This window comes from Rhipicephalus microplus, chromosome 1 (genome assembly GCF_043290135.1).
Source record: "Rhipicephalus microplus isolate Deutch F79 chromosome 1, USDA_Rmic, whole genome shotgun sequence".
NCBI lineage: Eukaryota > Metazoa > Arthropoda > Arachnida > Ixodida > Ixodidae > Rhipicephalus > Rhipicephalus microplus.
Window position 1 is genome coordinate 188,579,537 of NC_134700.1, and position 18,384 is coordinate 188,597,920.

At 43.5% G+C, this 18,384-nt stretch overlaps 1 protein-coding gene across 2 annotated transcripts; it reads right to left on the reverse strand.

The window, feature by feature from the left end:
• Window positions 1-1,729: 1,729 nt before the first annotated feature.
• Window positions 1,730-14,495, reverse strand: LOC119178271 (uncharacterized). 2 transcript variants are annotated; one of them, XM_037429467.2, is made up of 5 exons: window positions 14,312-14,495; window positions 11,882-12,033; window positions 6,285-6,352; window positions 3,631-3,714; window positions 1,730-1,981 (listed from the first exon to the last, which is right to left on the reverse strand). In XM_037429467.2, exons 1-5 carry the CDS (start codon window positions 14,423-14,425, stop codon window positions 1,857-1,859), a joined length of 543 nt encoding a protein of 180 aa, XP_037285364.2. In that variant the 5' UTR covers window positions 14,426-14,495; the 3' UTR covers window positions 1,730-1,856. The 2 variants fall into 2 exon arrangements, with proteins under 2 accessions (XP_037285364.2, XP_075744999.1); XM_075888884.1 differs by lacking the exon at window positions 11,882-12,033 and having other exon boundaries at window positions 14,312-14,441.
• Between the last annotated feature and the right edge of the window lie 3,889 nt (window positions 14,496-18,384).

Here is an 18,384-nt window from a genome sequence, read left to right on the forward strand (position 1 = left end):
CATGCGAGGAAATTAAACGTCGTTTGATCTGGCACTGTTCTGAAGGGTGTTGTTTGTGACTTTTTTCAATACTAGAGCCTCGCCCCTGTTGTCTTATACAGCAACGGTCTATGAAATCGCGTTTGATGGGCCTGACGAGGCCATGATACACATTACGCTCCCCGAGCGAGTACCTATTGGAGAGCTTGAGAACTGGCGCGTCAAGGAGCTTCGGGACCCAAGAAGTTTGCCACTCGCTATGGCACATGCACAGTAGTCAAAATATTCTTGGGCTCTTGCGCTCGTGTTTGCCCAAGGCCCATAAATCAAAAACTAGCATGGGTCTCCAAGGCGCCTTGCCTCGTATGCGAGACGACTCACACGCAACGTGTACCACGATGCAGTATGGCCTGCTTCTCGCATAATGTTAACATCCTCACGTATGGCGCCCCTGGCTTTGACCCTACGTAACATGCATTCAATCTAATTTTCAAGCTGTGCCGATCTTCGGAATCCAAGCGCAACCTACGCAACTCAGCTTGGGGATCCAGTGTCTTGGTGCCCCAATTATCGAACTCTCTATTATGAGCAAAGCCTTTTAGGTTATCTGCGTGTACTGTTCTATTTCAGATGTAACCTATGAGTCTTAAGGGGGAGGAGGAATAAATGAGGAAGGACAGGGAGGTCAGCCAGTTCTCAGACCGGCTGGCTACCCTGTACTGGGGAAGGGGGTAAGGGGGATAAAGGATGAGAGAAAAGAGACGTTGTAAAAAAAGAGAGAGAGAAGGTCATCAGACAATCCACGACGCTGTTTACAGTCTGTCTCTAAGACCACTTGCCCGCAGAAAGCGCAACAACTCTCTCAGTGCCTTGCGTGCCGAGGACGGTCTCGGCCAGTGTCCTAATATCATTACATTCCTTGAGGTGGTAGCAGAGAAAATGTACATTCAATAAGTGAACCCATTTTCACACTTGAGAGGAATCATAGGAAAGATAGGCAACCTGGCACAAAAAAATGGCGTGGCTTCATACCCAATTGCATTTTTCATAGGACGTAAAACTTTATGAGAATATTTGCAGTTGTATTTAACATATTACCACTAAGGCAACATATACTATCTACCCTACCGTACTCCCCTAACTAAAAGTGGACTGTGGGTCTTACTCTGGGGAGCAGAGGCGCACATTGCGTCCTTCGCTCCTCCCCAGTTTTCACGTAAATGGAGCTGAAACACCCTACCTTACGCACTTCGCCCCCCTTCTCCACCCAGTTATTTTTTCTCGTATGCGTTTTTTTATTTATTTCATAACAGTGATGACCGACTAGGGTAATACATAGGTGTAGAACCTAAAAAAATCTCATATCGCAGGAAAAAAAAAACCGCAGCAGGCCGTTGATAGTTAAACAACATAAATATTCTCAGAGCGCACATAACCAAAAGATTACTCAAAAGCAAAATAGCCAAAGCAAATGACCAAAACCAATAACCGAAAAGCAATTAACTAAAACCAAAATAACGGCAGTGAATACGTGCTCTGGGAGAGCAAATTTGTGACGGGAAGTATACTCAGGGTCTGGATATGTTAGCTATGCCTTGTGAAACAGCGAGCGTTGTTTGCACATCAGCCAGGTTTTTGTCTAGAATAAAAAAAGTCACATATTGTGGCTTACACGGCATGTGATTTCACTCTCTGTGCTACTCTTTATTTACTCAAAAAGAGAAATATGTCAACCACAATAAACCATGTATTGCTTGGAGAAGCTTTTTTATTTTCTTTGTTAGCAAGAGAAAAACACGTTAATTGCTCTGTAATAAACTTCCAATGGGCATTGCTGTAGTTAGACTTGTAAGTGATCCAGTTCGCAATGGCATGCTTCAAGAGGAGCTGCACACATCCTTGAGATAAGATGTTTTTTCGGCGTCGCAGTTGTCTTCGTAATAGTCCACACAGCTTTGCGGAATGTCGTCCTTCCGAGCATCCGCGACCCATAACATGCACTCTGAAAAAAAAAGAAACTTTTCACACACAAAACCAAAATGTATCTTTACATAACAAGCGGACACGTGCAATCGCACCTTCGCTAACTTCGGATGTACGTGTATGACCATGTTTATGGTCGTTGTATGAGAACTATATTTCATCCTTGTTTCAGTACTGCATGTGCGCTGCTGGGTGACTAAAAGTAGTTCCTCAAAAACATTTGTTCAAACGTTTAAGAAACCATAGGTCGAGTCATCAATCCATTACTTCGAAAGCAACCGGTGCCCTTCCCGCTATCAGATTCACCTGGATCCCCTAGTTCACAGTCGACAGGGTGGCTTTCTACTGTTTCATGGTTTCCTTTTGGTTTAACTTGGTAGTGCTATGGTGCGGGGGCTCATTCAAGCGATGGGGTGGAGCTTCATCGGGGCGTGGAAGTCTGAGCGTTGCTGCTTGTGTTGTGGGGCGTCCCTTAAGTGCTGTCGCGAGTGCCACGGTTAGGTGTTTGTTTGTAGTTATTTATATATACGAAACTACTCTGGCACGTGTGATTGAATTAAGCGATAGGGAATATTTTCTGCGGGGCAGTCTGTAGCGTTGAGCCATGTCGTATACAATTAACTTGATGTCAGTTCCGAACATTTGTTGTGTAGGTTTCCCACTGCGTGGCTCGGTTGCTGTTCATCCGGGCTAAGGAGTTGGCCTTCTGGTTCTCAGCGATTAAACCTTACCTTGGCATTTATACTATTGTGACTGCTTGTGATAACCCAGCCGTCTTCTCATAAATATTGCGGGTCACAACTGCTCACACATACCATTGTGTTTGGGAAGAAAGTATGGAATAATGAGAAACAAACAAAAGAAAGATATATGAGCACCCATGGCACTTCCACTTGCCTGCATCAACAAGATGATTTTATTTTAGTTGAAGTTCTTTTACTTTCTTTCAGCTGAAATCTCTGACACTTACACCATATTTTCAAAAAAAGTATTTGCAGAGATTTTTACCCGCCGAGACACTGCACGCGACCACTCAATCGCGGCAGTGGTGACATCCCAGCAAACTGCGCGCGCTTTCCTTCGTTTTACACAGAGCCAGCGCGTGGCGTGGCATGCAGCCCCCCACGTACATATGGGGAGACCGAAATTGATTCGTACTGCCGATGAGGAAGCCGCTTCCCGGCAATCGCAGCGCACTCGCAAGTGACCCTGCTGAACTCGACTCATTTAAGACGTTCATGACATTGAATGACTGAAATGGCAAGAAGTGACCGCGCTTAACTCGACTGGAATTTACCATTATTTGGAAGTAATTCAAATGCCACAGCGTTACTTCGCATCACTTCGTACTGGAAAGACCAGCTAAAAATCGATCAGCTTTGCTATACCTTTAGCTTTTCACCACTGGTGCAAGCTACACCCGACTCTTTTATTTACGCAGCTCTAATGTGGTCACTGCAGCTTTGTGTAGCAGTAATTGATGTGCATTGAAGTAATACGCACTCGTTAGTAATTTATGGGCACATTGCAAAATTACTGCGGCATGTAGCAATTCAATTCGCTGTTCACGGGAACCACTTGCTATAAACCTAATTAAGATTTCCCGCTAAAGAAGTTATAACATGGCTAATTTATGATTGTTTTTAATGATAGCATGACATGTCTTACGTTCTGCTCCTTTGTATGGAATCTCCACTATCAAGCAGTCTTTGTAATCGGTGTACAAGAAGTCCAGAGTTTGCTCATTATTATCTGCAAAAGAAGAACACATGTAACATCGGCTTACTCTTTACCAAACATTCCAGTATATGGATTTCTGACTAGTTGTCTAATTAACACGAGGCATGTTATAAAAGTCAGCATATTACAACTGCAATGTCTTCTAGCACGACTGAGGTCTCCTTCATTTAGGATATACAGAAAATACTAAAGTTCTGTTTCAATGACTATACTTTGTGATGCGTTTGTTAAATTCGAAGACTTCGTTCGGATTTTACAGTTTTTCTGTGCTGTTGTACGTGTGCTTGTCTTCAAAAAATACTAAATATCAAAAATAACGTTTCTGGTAATCGTAAACGGTTGTCTTTGACCTTGACGGAAACAACACTTACCATTCGGGCCACAAATATTTGCCTAGGGTCTTAGCACAGATGGCGAAAATTCTTAAGAGTTCTTCATGTGCTTCACCAAATTATAAAAAATTCGTCGTATGATGATGCAACTGCTATGTGAAAAAGCCGACTCACAGGGTAACAACAAGCAAACCTAACTTCGTTGCACACGTGCTTTTGACGAGGTAATAAGATAAGTTCCGTGACCTGGTACTCTGATTAGTTATTTTACAAAGACGCGTAGGCAAGTTGTGCATAGTTCTGAAACATCACTCAGCCAAATGAAATGAATGCGTTCATACTGAAGGACGTTATACGATAAATTCAAGTACTTTAGAAAGTTGTACAGCACCTGTGCCTGCTCAATATCTCTATGCACCAGTCGTGTTAATTTGCGCACCCTAGATTTATTTGCAAGTTACAACATCATGTCTACACGGGGCACTTTAATTTCAACTACTTTCGCTGGTACTGTAGCAGTTCGCTTTCTTTTTCCCCATTGTTTTTGTTTTAGTGATAACACAGAAGATGAAGTTTGCGGGAAAAGTTGCTCATTTAGATTATGTTAGATGGTGCAATTTTTGTAAAACACTGAGTAACCTTGAACGTAGTTTTTTCATTTTTAAGAAAATAAAGAAAACAGGTAATGCAGACAACGAATTTGTCATAGACTCGAGGAACAAAAAAAGCCGCGACATTACTGAGAGACTCGCACTAACAATGCGAACAAAAACGAGAAGTGCAATCTCGGGAGTAGCGAATTTTGAGGGAGAAGTTGCAATTTCGGTACATCGGACCGTAAAAACAATTTCGCTGCTCATAATAAAAAAATCACACAGCGTTCTGCAGCACTCATGTTGTATGCCTCTGCAATGAGAATTAAAACTTTCATCTTCTAATGGTAATATTTACCAGACAGCTTCTTTGGTGTGGTTTTTCAGTGTTTGATACCGTGAAACAGAGGAAAGCTGCTTTTACTGACTGAGCAGGATATTTATAACTTTTTCTACCCATAAAATTGGTTTCTTTAATGCTGCATGAGGCCTAATGATGTCAACGTCTGCGCCACATTGGTGTGAAGAGGCTATTGCGCTTGTGTAAACCAGCTGTCACCATGAACTATTTGGGGGTGTACTCCTTTTTGAACCTTCTGCAGGTTTTACTTTCAATGTCTGCTGAACGCAGATGCTTCAGTAAACACTGCCTTACACTAACATTCGTGTGTTAAAACAGACTTTATATACCTAGTCTGCCAAAAAAAAAACAACAAAATTAAGAACGCTCTCTGGGCAGGGGCGTATTCATGGAGGAAAGGTGTGTCAAGATGGTGTGCCCCCCCCCCTTGAAAGAATTCTCCCCCAGCCCGTGCCTGGGGGTTCAAATCTATCAATGGGGCTGACAATAGGAGGATTAAAGGAAAATTCTCCTTGGGCTGACAAACTTGCGTGAACATGGCCACAGGGCGAAGCGATGCCGTTTAAAAGTGTAGCCTTGAGTTTTTGTACCATGCCATAGATTTTATGTCGCAACTGGACTTGAATAATGTGTGTGTTTACAAAACTAAATAGTATGTATAAAAAGATCGCCGTTAGTAAGCTCAAGGGTGTATGCTTGGTGGCTGAAGGACTATACGAATCGCGCCACGCAGCAAAACATCGCAAGTTCGAATGCCCAGTCCCACTCCAGCCGAAGCTTTGTTATTCCTTTTTCAGTCACGTTTAATTAAAATTTTCGGTGATGGACAATGCTGGTTCTGCGCTCACAACCAGAGACATCACCAACACCAGCCCCAAAATTTCTGTGAAACACGCTAGTTTACGCTGTCGCATTAAAATTGGCGCCCTGTGACTTGCCTCGTGGAGTTCACAATACGTTGAGGTCTGTAGCAGCCGCGCCGAATGGTCACTCATGCCAAATATGGCTAGTACGCGTTGAAAACACCGAATATTTGATAAAATATGAAAACATTCTGTGGTTGTATGCACCAGAATCTAAATATCAATAAGGGGCACGCCGTCAGGGAGAGCTTCATATAAATTTGAACAACTGCGATTTTTGAACGTGCAATGACATCGTAGGTGTGCTTCTTGCCTTTCAACTTTTTCTAAATGTCATCAAAGTGGTACATATCCTACTAGCATATTCGGGTAGGCAGCGCATAGCCACTGCTCCGCCTAGGTCACCAAAAATATTAAGTGCCATAATACTTACCATTGTCCATCGTAAATACAGACGTGTCAGCTGTGGCGCCTGGCTTCAAGTGAAACGTGAGGTTCTCTCTGAAATAATAAAGGTGTAATATATGTGCATTTGCTGGACGAACTGGCAATGCTCTATATAAGGGTGCTCTTTTCTTGTTTTTTTTAAGGAACGGCGACTTATTTTTTGCGAACGCTAATATGATAGGACATCTGTCGTCTTTACATATGGACCCTGCATCGAGGTCAATTAGCTGGCTGCAAATAAGGTAACAAAAAAAGGCTCACTCAATAAAGTGTCTTTTAATAACTTTTTAGCTTTCAACCCACGGTCTCTTTATTATTGCCTATAAAGTTGTGGGGAATAACCCTCTTGAGCACACACTTTTTTAGAGTTTCAGAAGTTGGACTTTTTTCTAGATATTCATACTCGAACCTCAAGAGACATATGGAAAACTTTCATGCCAGGTGCGTTCAATGTGCGGCTGCTTCATTACGGTAAAACAAAAGCTCGTAAGGAGAACAAGTGATCAACAAGTGATGAACGACCCAGCAATATATTGAGGTGTGCAGTGGCAAGCCATTTACTCGGCTGCTGACCCGCAGGGCGCGGGTTCGAATCCCGGCTGCGGCGGCTGCATTTCCGATGGAGGCGGAAATGTTGTAGGCCCGTGTGCTCATATTTGGGTGCACGTTAAAGAACCCCAGGTGGTCTAAATTTCCGGAGCCCTCCACTACGGCGTCTCTCATAATCACATAGTGGTTTTTGGACGTTAAACCCCACATATCAATCAATCAGTGGCAAGCCATTTCTCATTTAGCTTGATCACTTTATATTGTTTGTGATGTTGGCAGTTTATGTTTTTTTTCCCCACTGTTCGCTAGAAAACCGCAATGTCAGCGGACACGTAAGACCAATCATATATCTAGCGCTTCCTAAAGACACCTCAAAATGGGAAATAGTGTTGCGATTCATTTAAAAGTTTGAAAACAAAGCTGATAAGTACGGAACATCAGACGCATGAAATAACGGGACGACTAAAGCAATTCAGATTGATTTTCCTGGTCCGATTTCGTTCTGGTGCGCACTTGCAAAAATTTCATCTCTTCCACGTCACCGGAAGTTCCGCTGACAAATCACACAGCAGCCACTTCACTGCCAGCCCGGCATGCTCAGCGTCAATAGCACTATTGAAATACGATTATCTTTGAGTTGTGATAAACTATGATGTCCTACATGTTTGCCTTATAGAAAGCCTTCTTCCTGTTTACAATGGAAAAGGTATTTTATCGGAATTTTCACTGGCTATGTTTCTTCGTTTTCCATTCGTAGTTTCCTCGACACTGAACCTTAGCAAGGTTCTTAATACCATCGTGTGGTTTTTTTTTTTTCGGCATTGCCAGATTCCCTCGGTACCTTTATTGTAGTGAAGCTTTGCCGTAACTTTACGGAGGTGCCTCGTACGCTGTAAACGGTGACCGCGGGGTGGCGCTGCGTCCAGTTCAGTATAGAGAGGCAGTGAGGGTTTATTAAGTGACAGTAATAGAAAAGAATCTGGCTCTCAGTAACAACCGAAAGGGCAAGAACAAAATAGGGAGGGAGAGGTTTTATGATAATTAAAGGGGAAGCGCTTCACTGTTCGAAGCAAGGTCGGGTTGCTTAGAACGTGTAATCATAAAGCAACATTCAATAATGAAGAATTACAATGTACACAATGTGGGGGAGCTAAGAAAACGGTGAAACATGTTCTGATTGAATGGGGCGATGTCCACCCAGGTATACGTGTGGGTACGAGCCTACATGAAGTCTTGGGTTTTAGGGAGAACCGTAGAAAGCTGAACACGCCCGCGATAGAAGCAGTTAAAAGGAGGTTAGAATATTGATGGTAGGAAAGTAAAGAAAAAAGCCAGAAATTTTGGGGAAAGTTCGGTCATTCTGCCAGAATTGGCAGAGAGAAGAACCGTCTAATATTTTTTTCTTCAGTTTAATAAGACTGATTTAATCGAAGTAGATAAGAGAAAAGGTCAACATAAAACAAAATATTTTTAATTTCGAGCCTTTTGGCACACACGTCACCAACCCGTTATAGGGAGGTCGCTCATAGCATCCATCTATCCATCCATACATCCACCTATTGACAGCGGGCACGCGACAGAAAAGGTGGGTGCAGGTGTCAGTGCAAAATATTGCGGTGAGTCACCGCGCAGTTTTCAGGTGCGACCAAGCATTGTACCTAGTGTGTTGTGCCAGAAGGTGAGAAAGGATGCGGCCTATCTAGCCGCGGTGGCGTACCTGAGTGTCAGTCAGGATACAAGGGAAATGGCGAAAACGTGGCGACGTTCTCGCTGCCTAGAAAAGATGAACGGCGGGAAAGGTGGACGCGACATACCTCGGCAATAGGGGTGGTTTCACGTTTTACGCACCGCTTTTGTATGCCTACGAAAATTGCTTCAATGAGAGTGACATTGCTTGATGCACCAGTGGCTAGTAGGAGGTGTGACGGCGCAGCGCTATGTTTCGAACCTTTCCAGACGCTGTGCCGAAAATTTTGGATGGTCTTTCAGTGCATTTGTCTAGTGCAAAAAAGTCCAGAACTTGCACGGCTACAGGGCAAAAAAAAAAAGACAGATCCAGCGTATCTTGCGAATCGACGTTATGCGATGCACGCGGATGGAACGGCACTGCGTTGCAATGTTTTATTGAGCAAAACGTTAATTACGAAGTGACGCTAAATATACGTACAATTGTTGTACGCATAGATATACGTTTACCAGTCACATACGTTTAATATAACCACTTATTTACAGCTGCGTAACGAGCCCAACAGCACCATGGGTATCAGCAACAACCGAAGCGGTAAACTGACATGGAGCGCTTTTGCTAGCAAGGATACTAGCCCTGGACACTGCTACATCAATCAACTTCAGCGGATGGCACCTAACCACAGTCGACGTTAACCTGACGTAAGGCCTGTAAGATAAGAGTACATATTTAATGTTTATAAAGCTAGATAGCAAGCACTGCAATCACAAGTGATGTTTCGTGAGCATTAACGTCCAAGAGAAAGACAGTTCCGAGGCCTGGTATAGCTCTGTGTTAAATTGTTTGACTGTCGGGCAGAATGCTGGAGCTCGATTCCTGCTAGGACCCTGGTATTTATTTTTTGCATTCGTATGGTGAACGTTGCTGATGTAAGCTCTTTGTTAACGGTCTGGCGTTAAAATCACGTACACCTGTCTTCGCTGTTCCTGAGCATGTACGTACATAAATACTCTTGTATATATGTAATCGGGAGCGGTATACTTTCTGTGTGTGCCTCTCAATGCTTTCAGACTTTTCAGTGGTTACAAGGCCACTGCGGAATCATCCATAGCGAGCATGCCAACGCTGCAGCAAAGAACGCTCACGGAAATGGCATGATGGATCGCATTCCGCTGTCAAGAGGCGACACTGCAGAAAGGAATAATACGCTCGTGCACAATGTCACCAGGTCTCTGCGCAACACGCCCGGATTTCCACACACCCGTCTTCACCGTCTGGACCCACGCCTAGGACTTTCCATTCCTTCTGGGTTACCCAGATCTGAGACAAGCGTTCTCTGTCCCATGTGGCTTGGGGTGTCTATTACGAACGCATTTGCTTGCCGCATTAGATGGGCAGACAGTGCTGCGTGTGATCATTGCGGTGCTGACGAAACCATCGAATATATTTTGTCTCAGTGCCCTCAGTACAGCTGTCAGAGACATTTCCTGTCAGTGTTTGCACGCCTCGACGACCAGCTGCTTTCCGAAAAATTAATTTTTGAATGCCGGAAAGATCGAGCTTCACGCCAAAAAGCGACGAAGCCCCCCCCCCCCCCTCCTCTCCTAATGTTTCTATGATCGACATACCTCGTGGAACGTTTGTGACGTTTTAGTCTGTTTGAGTGTTTTCGCTTCCGTCCCGCTCTCTTTCTCTTTATTCCCCTTTCCTTACTTTTCTGTCTCACATTTCTTCTTCCCCAGTGCAGGGTAGCAAACCAGACACTTGCTTTTTGGTTAACTTCCCTGCCTTTCCTCATGCCATATATATATATATATATATATATATATATATATATATATATATATACAAGGGAAAGAATTGTATACCTAAGAGCTCGTTTTTTCGTGTTTTGACACAATATTAATAAGATCTAACAGACAGTAATGCCAAGGAATGTACAGGAAAAGTTTTATATATATATATATATATATATATATATATATATATATATATATATATATATATATATATATATATATATATATATATATATATATATATATATATATATATATCTTTGTATGCTTTGCTTTTAGTTACATATAACGTCCCAATGGTATTTGCAAATCTCACACGATTAACTACTCCCTTCTGGACCTTGTTGCTTCTTTTCTTTATAATTCAAGTTGCTCTTTAAAATACTTTTACTGCGCCCCGCCGCGGTGGTCTAGTGGCTAAGGTACTCGGCTGCTGACCCGCAGGTCGCGGCATTAAATCCCGGCTGCGGCGGCTGCGTTTCCGATGGAGGCGGAAATGTTGTAGGTCCGTGTGCTCAGATTTGGGTGCACGTTAAAGAACCTTATGGTGGTCGAAATTTCCGGAGCCCTCCAATACGGCGTTTCTCATATACATATGGTGGTTTTGGGACGTTAAACCCCACGTATCAATCAATCAATCAATCAAAATACTTTTACTGCCTATAATTCTTGAATCGCTGTTTTCAAAAAAGGGCACTCGGGGGACGCGCTTCTCGTTGTAGTGCGAGCGACATACCTCGGCAAGAAAAGGGTTGTTTCTTTTTTGACGCTCCGCAAGTGCGTGCCGGCGAAAATCACTACAATGACAGTGAAATCGTTCATCTGTACCAGAGGCTACTCGCAGGTGTGACGTCGCAGCGTGGTTTTCCGAATGTTCGGAAGCTTCGGAATGTTTCGAACTTTTTCGGATGCTGTGCCGAAGATTTTTTAGGGTCTACAGGAGGTAAACGCTAGCAAAAAAAAAAAAAAAAGGAAGCCGGATGACGTAGACGTCTGCCTTAAAACGAATTGTCTTAGTGTAATGACAAAGAAGATAACGCTTGTTAGCGCACTCTCAGGAGCAACAGAGTCATCGCTCGGCCAAGCAAACGTTCTGAAAACGTCAGCTACAACAGTGTAGGCTTTTCGCTTCTTCTTCATACAACAAAATCGGAGCTGGTGTGACACCTCATTTGATATTTTACCAGTATGCCTGCATTTGTCCGAACACGTTTACAGTGAGCCTTCTCATGCATATTTTGATTGTACGCAGACCTGCTTGCAGATCTTACAAACACAAACAGTCAATTGTATTTGATTCTCTGCAGTATCTCTATAAATTTATTTTTATGACACATGGGTGTAAAAATAGTCCGTTGTGACGTGGGCCAGATATCTGCACCAATCAGTCTGGTAAAATAAATTTGCGACATTTTTGGCATACGTAAACCACCAGTATGGGGCCATAAATGAGCGAAATCGAAAAACATTGCCCGAAGTGCTAGATTTGAAAGAAGATGTATGCTGATATAACGTAAATGCATCTGTAAAAATAGAACACTGTCTCACGGTTTCATCCCGTTGAGGCCTTGGAGGATCCAGACATACGTCGCTTCGTGGGCTTCTGGGTCTAAGTATGTCCGAACAGATTGCACGCAATCCAAGTCCCCGTCTAGGTCTTGGTCGAAAATGGCCACAGCAGAGGGGAAATTCTCATATACCTGGTGTGTGGCATCGGGCGTCAGAATTATGTCATTACAAGAGATAAATGCATACGAAACATTTCTAAGTTTGTTTATTAGTACTTGCTCTACCACTGCGATACATCTAAAGAATGAACAGAGCCTCTTATTAGGAAGGTTCTTCTATACAGATTTGGCATAACAAATGGTTCCTAAAGGCAACACTATGGTAATTTCTTTTAGCAAATTTAACAACCGCAAAATGCCTAGGAAGCACACCCTCCTCTTTTCGGTAGATCTGAAATAGTCGCCAAATTAGCGTCATTAATTGGTCCAAGACCAAGCAAACACCCTTCCCCAAATCTAGTCAACTTACTCTTCATCGTAGTAATGAGGGGGGGGGGGCACTTGCTTGCCATTTTATGGTTTACACATACCATAAATCGCTCAAAAGGCAAAATGAAGCATTTTGTTTTTGCAAAAAAATAGCAGTCGTTCAGTGCACAAATACAACTTATGAGCGAAGTTTCTTACAAACGGGACCCGAACTAGAATGCGCCTGATCTCGCTGCTGGCTTTTTTGAAGGCGGGGGAGTGTGGAGCGAGTGGAGAAAGCATCTGCTGCACGCAGTGGCTGGAACGACTGAGCGAATGAGTGTGCGGCGAGAGCCATGTGCCGCCGCGGCTATGCTTCTATTCCGCCAGAATCACACGCATGTTGTTTTTCTCAGCGCACTTGCCCGGTGCAAGGAGCTTTGACGGTGACGGAGAGCCTAAGGAGCTGTGCTTCTGATAAATAAACATAAACGCACAGTATGACAGTCACTTATCCACGACAAGAATACGTTCCACATGTTTCAAGAACTTGTTCTCGCTCGCGTTCAATTCTTTTCTGTATCTTGTACTGTCACGATTGCCAGGGTATAATTAGCAAACACATCAGGGGCTCCTAGACAACACCTTAAACTTTTTGGATCACTCCCAGTGATATAGCTCACGTACAGCAAGCCACTTGTATAGCTGGTGTTTTATTGATACATGCACTTGTATAGCTGGGGTTTTATTGATACATGCAAATAAAAATATAATTTATGTGGTGACCACTAAAAAGGGTGGCTCGGCTGCCTTTATGTGTTCAAGCGTTCCGGTACGGAGCGGGGTTAGTTATTTGCTCCGGTGCGGAACGTTTGCATGCCTTATAGTCACTTCAGTGTTTTGCCGTGCTTGCCGATGATCACGCGTGGCTCAACACTGAGCCAAAATTCACAGCGTATCGAAACATCAACATGTTCTCAATCTTCGCACTATTATCGATCATTTCGACATACACAATCGATACCACTACGACATATTCATTCATAATTACCACGGGTGGGCTTCATACGATGAATGTGTGCGAGACGGAGCGCCTAGTGGCTCAGATTGGCTCGTCTTGCGGTGACGCTGCCATGGCGACATACCATAGCCTAGGCGTCGCCACTACTATCGGCAAAGTGGACATCAATGGACGTCGCTGTCGTCAAGACCGCTTCCAAAACTCACGTGTCAAGACACGTGAGTTTTAAAGTCTCGGCACGCATAATATCCGCAGTGCTATGGGGTGCTCTCTTTTTTTTTTCGAATACTCGAAATGGCCATAATAGTACTGCTTGGCGCTAACAATGCAATTAACGAGGCATGCTGCAACACATACATTTTCACGAGCCGGGTTTCTCTTATTAGGCAATCTCTGGATCGACTACTAACATTTTGTGTACAATGCCTTCGGATTACACTTTGCGGTGGCGATCAGGTTATTCACTGCGTTTTTTAGGAATTACAAAACCTTAGGCATGGCACCACTTCATGGCGGTTGATTCTAAATGCAACCTACTAAAATGAAGTGCTATCGATTTGCACGACATATGTCGGCAGACCGGGGGCGCTTAAAGTCGCTTTTACAAGAATGATAAGTTACAGCCAGGAAAGTGAAGTGCGATGACCGCACACATCGGTTGTATTTTAGGTGCCAAACCAAACATGACTATAAGGAGATAAGTGGAGCGACAGTTCGCATATATTTTGCCTTATTGGCTTCTTTATAATGCGCCCAAATGATAGTACAAGGGTGCTTTCTTTAGGGTATCACAACTTATGACATATATGTTCCCGAGCAGGAATTATGCTCTCGTGCTTTGCAGCTATTCGCCATACTTGTTAATCCACCAAGGTAGGCCAGGCGAATGAGATGCAAAGTCATTTGACATCAGAATGTCTTCTGCGCGCAATCGTGCCAAGGCATTCCTCATAAATATCGCTCAATCTGAACTGCACATACCTCGAAAGCGTCTGCGACGTCATGTTTTAACTCGTGTTTCGCGTCTCCCACAGTGAACAGAATGCCGAGTGGCAGTACGTAGAGGCCGGCAGAAATCAAAGCGACAGCTTGCATGATTCTTCGGGTTGAAGGCTCCTTTGAAATCTCGGTCAACAAGCTAGACCTTTATATAGAAAATGATGCTGCCGAGCCAGATGACTTGTATCACACCTGCGATATATAAATGACTTGTCTGAATTATTTATCTGCCGAAGTCAGCTGACACTGTCTCGCCAAGTATTTACTGTTTCTTTATCAGTCGTGGCTCTTTGCATATTCCTTTCTTGATGCCTAGTCTCATTAGCGGACTTCAAAATAACTTGATGGGGTCACTTTTAATATCAAAAACATCATGTACACGTTCAGATTGAATATTATCGAAGGTTGCAAGAACCTCTAATCTAAAATTACACCACAAAAACATTCGATCATTGACGCCGCTAAGCCTCGACCCGAACTGCACAGGTGCGCACTGCTACACCAACTGTCCCGGGAAGGTTTGATTATGTGAATGTGCGAGGTAGCAACATTCACATGAGTAGGAATGATAGAAACACGTTATTTTACCCGATGTCAATTCAGTAATAACTCCTGAGCTTGAGTGCACTATGGAGTGTACATATAATCTGTCTTTGCTGTTCTTAATCATACTCCCCATAGCAACGATGCGAAACTCAAGGACGGGTGCTTGAGGGCTGTGCTTAACAAGACCTATGCTTATTACGTCCCCAACACCACTCGCAAGACATGCCGCTGCCAGAGGGCGTCCTTGAGGTGGTGTATAGCAGTCCCATCGCCCATAATTTCCGCATGGCCCCCTTTCACAACAAGCGTACTTGTAAAACGAAATGCACGAATTTGAACACTTCGAAGCCCCCCCCCCCCCTCCATCTCCCCGAGGAACTCCCTTATTGCACTTAACTCCCCTGAACATATCATCCTAGTGCCCCCACTGCGGCGCTAAAATGCGTAAGGGGGGGGGGGGTAGTAAATGCGTTCGTAAAATGCGTAAAGGGGGTGGTATATAGGAAACTGTTTTGTGGAGAAGTCTACATCGGACAATCAGGAAGATGCGTGAATGACCGCCTTATAGAACACCTCGCATCTGTTAAAACATTACGCAACACTCATCTTGCAGATCCCTTTAGAAACTGTGCATGTTACTCTTCGTTTAAAGAAACAGAAATAGTATTTCGACATAAGGATCAGCTGACGCGTGAGATAGTGGAATCACACCGCATTCAAAAGAGGGAATATGGCTGTGTTAGTCAAGCCACGATTGTGCTGCACAATAAAGAATACGCGTATCTGGAGACGTAGTGCTTGTGAAATATAATAAATTGAGCGACACGTGAGTTTCAAAGTCCCGAAACCACCATATGATTATGAGAGGCTCCATTATGGAGGGATCCGGAAATTTCGACCACCTTGGGCTCAACGTGCACCCAATTGCATGCAGCCGCCACAGCCGAGATTCGGTTCCGCGACCTACGGGTCAGTAGCTGAGTACCTTAGCCAGTAGACCACCGCGGTGGCGTAAATGCCAATTAAGACAAAAAAAATTGTAATCCCAATACGAGTGCTTTTGTTGCACCCTGCTCTGTTGCACACGCGCGAAGACCCATGCATGCGCTTTAAACACCCTTTTTTCGAACCAGCATATCTTCAGTTATGAGAGCAATCGCTGTGCTTGTCAGCCGTCGGTCTTTAGTGCACTTCAACAAAATTTTCAATTATGATCATTGGTGTATTTGTTTTCCTTTTTTTAAAAAAGGGTCTTAGATTTCTTCATTTAAAGTGAAATGTCACCGAGGTTTCCACACATGCGTGGCTAATTTTGGCTAATTTTACCGTTATTTAGCTTCATCGGCTACGGTCTGACTAGCTTCCCTCAATTCCTTGCTTATTTTTCATTTACAACTTGGCAACCTTGATATCATATATTCACAACTAATATAATGCTTTAATTACTTTCTTTGCAAAAAATAGAATACTGCATCTGATTGTATTGCTTTTGTTTTTAGATATTGAGACTAATTGCCATAGTGTTCGTAGAAAGGTACACGTTGATAGTTCCTGCATATAGACGTTAAAAATGTCGAAATTGTAATTGCCCGACATTTGATTACATCTGATATAGACTGCTTACACGAGTGCCGCAGTGCGTTCTCCTCTTGAGTGACAATCTGTATGGAATATTTACCCGCATTCCTGGGGAATAGGTTCATCACCCTGTGATAATTGCACTCTGATTGCTAGTGATGTAAACATGAGGTGAAGTTAAGAATCGCGTTATGACGGACGTATGTCTGTCATCTAGTACCTGTAGAGGTTGCTATCACAACACCACTGTTCATTTGTTCCCTCTGCCTTCGAGGTTGCAGCAGTAAATATCCAATGACATTGAACTAAAGGCAGTGAAGGGAGCCAGTGTTATTAGTTCTCCTGAAAAAGAGCTGTCTTGTTCGTCATACACGCACAATTTATTCACTTAAATATAACAAGTCGCAGCGTTAAATATCCAATAGCAATGAACTAGGCAGTGAAAGGTGCCAGTACTATAATTGTCCTGAAAAAGAGCTGTATTGTTCGTCGTACACGTGCAATTTGTTCACCTAAATATAGCAAGGGATTAGCAGAAGTTAACTGAAACACTGTGAGACACAGCAGATTGAGTGTGATTGCTTTTAGGCTCTTGGTTATGTTAATTCATCGCGACCCGTGGTGCGCTGACATGGAGCGCTTTCGTGAATTCAGCATTCGGTCGAGAGACATCCCAGGGAGAAGTAGACTGCCTTGCCGCCTCCATGACTGAAGCTGTGGTCTCGATCTCTCAATTTCCTGGAGTGTTGTATGGTATACGCATCAGTACAGGCGTAGGTTACCTGTTTACTGGGGAGCGCGCACCTTGTCGTTTTCGTCACCTAGCGACCACGCGTTGCCTGAATATGCAAAAGGGCGGGCACACCAGCACTCACGTCTTGCCCATGCCACTTTCTTATTCTTCATTTCGATCGAGATATTCTGAACACCCGTTTGTACCCTGAACCACTCTGCCAGCCTCTTGTCCCTTAAAGTAGCACGTATCACTTTCGCGGTGTGGTCCTCTTATACAGGGTGCACCAGCTATCTTAAGCCAGAGCCAACACACCCAATTACGTCGCGACCAAATGCATGTTGCTGACCATTGCTTGTAGTTGACTATTTTTTTTTGTGTTCTAAAAAAGTGTCTATAGATCTGTTTAATAAACTAACTTTTAAAATATCGAAGATGGATAAAAAAATTCAATGAGAAAGTTGTAGATCGGTTTGCCAAACACCAAATTGAAGATTTTCGAGCTTTATATCTGTTAATTATTAGTGTTTTTCTGCTAACAACAAATGCCCCCTAAATACAAAAATACCACGTGACAAACCCGCCAGTGCGCCAATGATCATGATGATTCTAGTGCTCCCTAACGTTACGCGTAGGAACGACCATAGCATTCGCCCGATTGCGCTGTCTCGATAGGGCTGCAACGATGGTGGTGGGTTTGCGATGAACACGTTTTGCTATCGACCACAAAAGTGATAACCGCTGTGACTGTTTATCGCGGTCATGAACTAATGCGAGAGAAGCGTATCGTTCGTACACGGAACGCAAGGGGCACCAGAATTACGGCGCACGTACATGCGCCAGTGGGTTTGTCACGTGGAATTTTTTTTGTCTTTCGGGGGCATTTGTAGTCAGCAGAAAAACACCAATAACTAACACATGTAAAGTTCTGAACTGTCTAATCTGACGTTTTGCAAACTGATCTACAACTGTCTCATTGAAAGTTTTTATCCATATTCGTTCCTTCAAAAGCTGGTCATTTAAACCTATTCAAGTAAACAAGATTTTAGAACACAAAAAGTGCTCTAACTCCCGGCAAGGGCCAGACACACAAATTTTGTCGCGTCGTAATTGCATGTGTCGGCATATTTTTAAACTCTGGCTAAAGATAGCTGAGGCACCCGGTAGACCAATGCATAACAAAAACTTGACTGTTTCT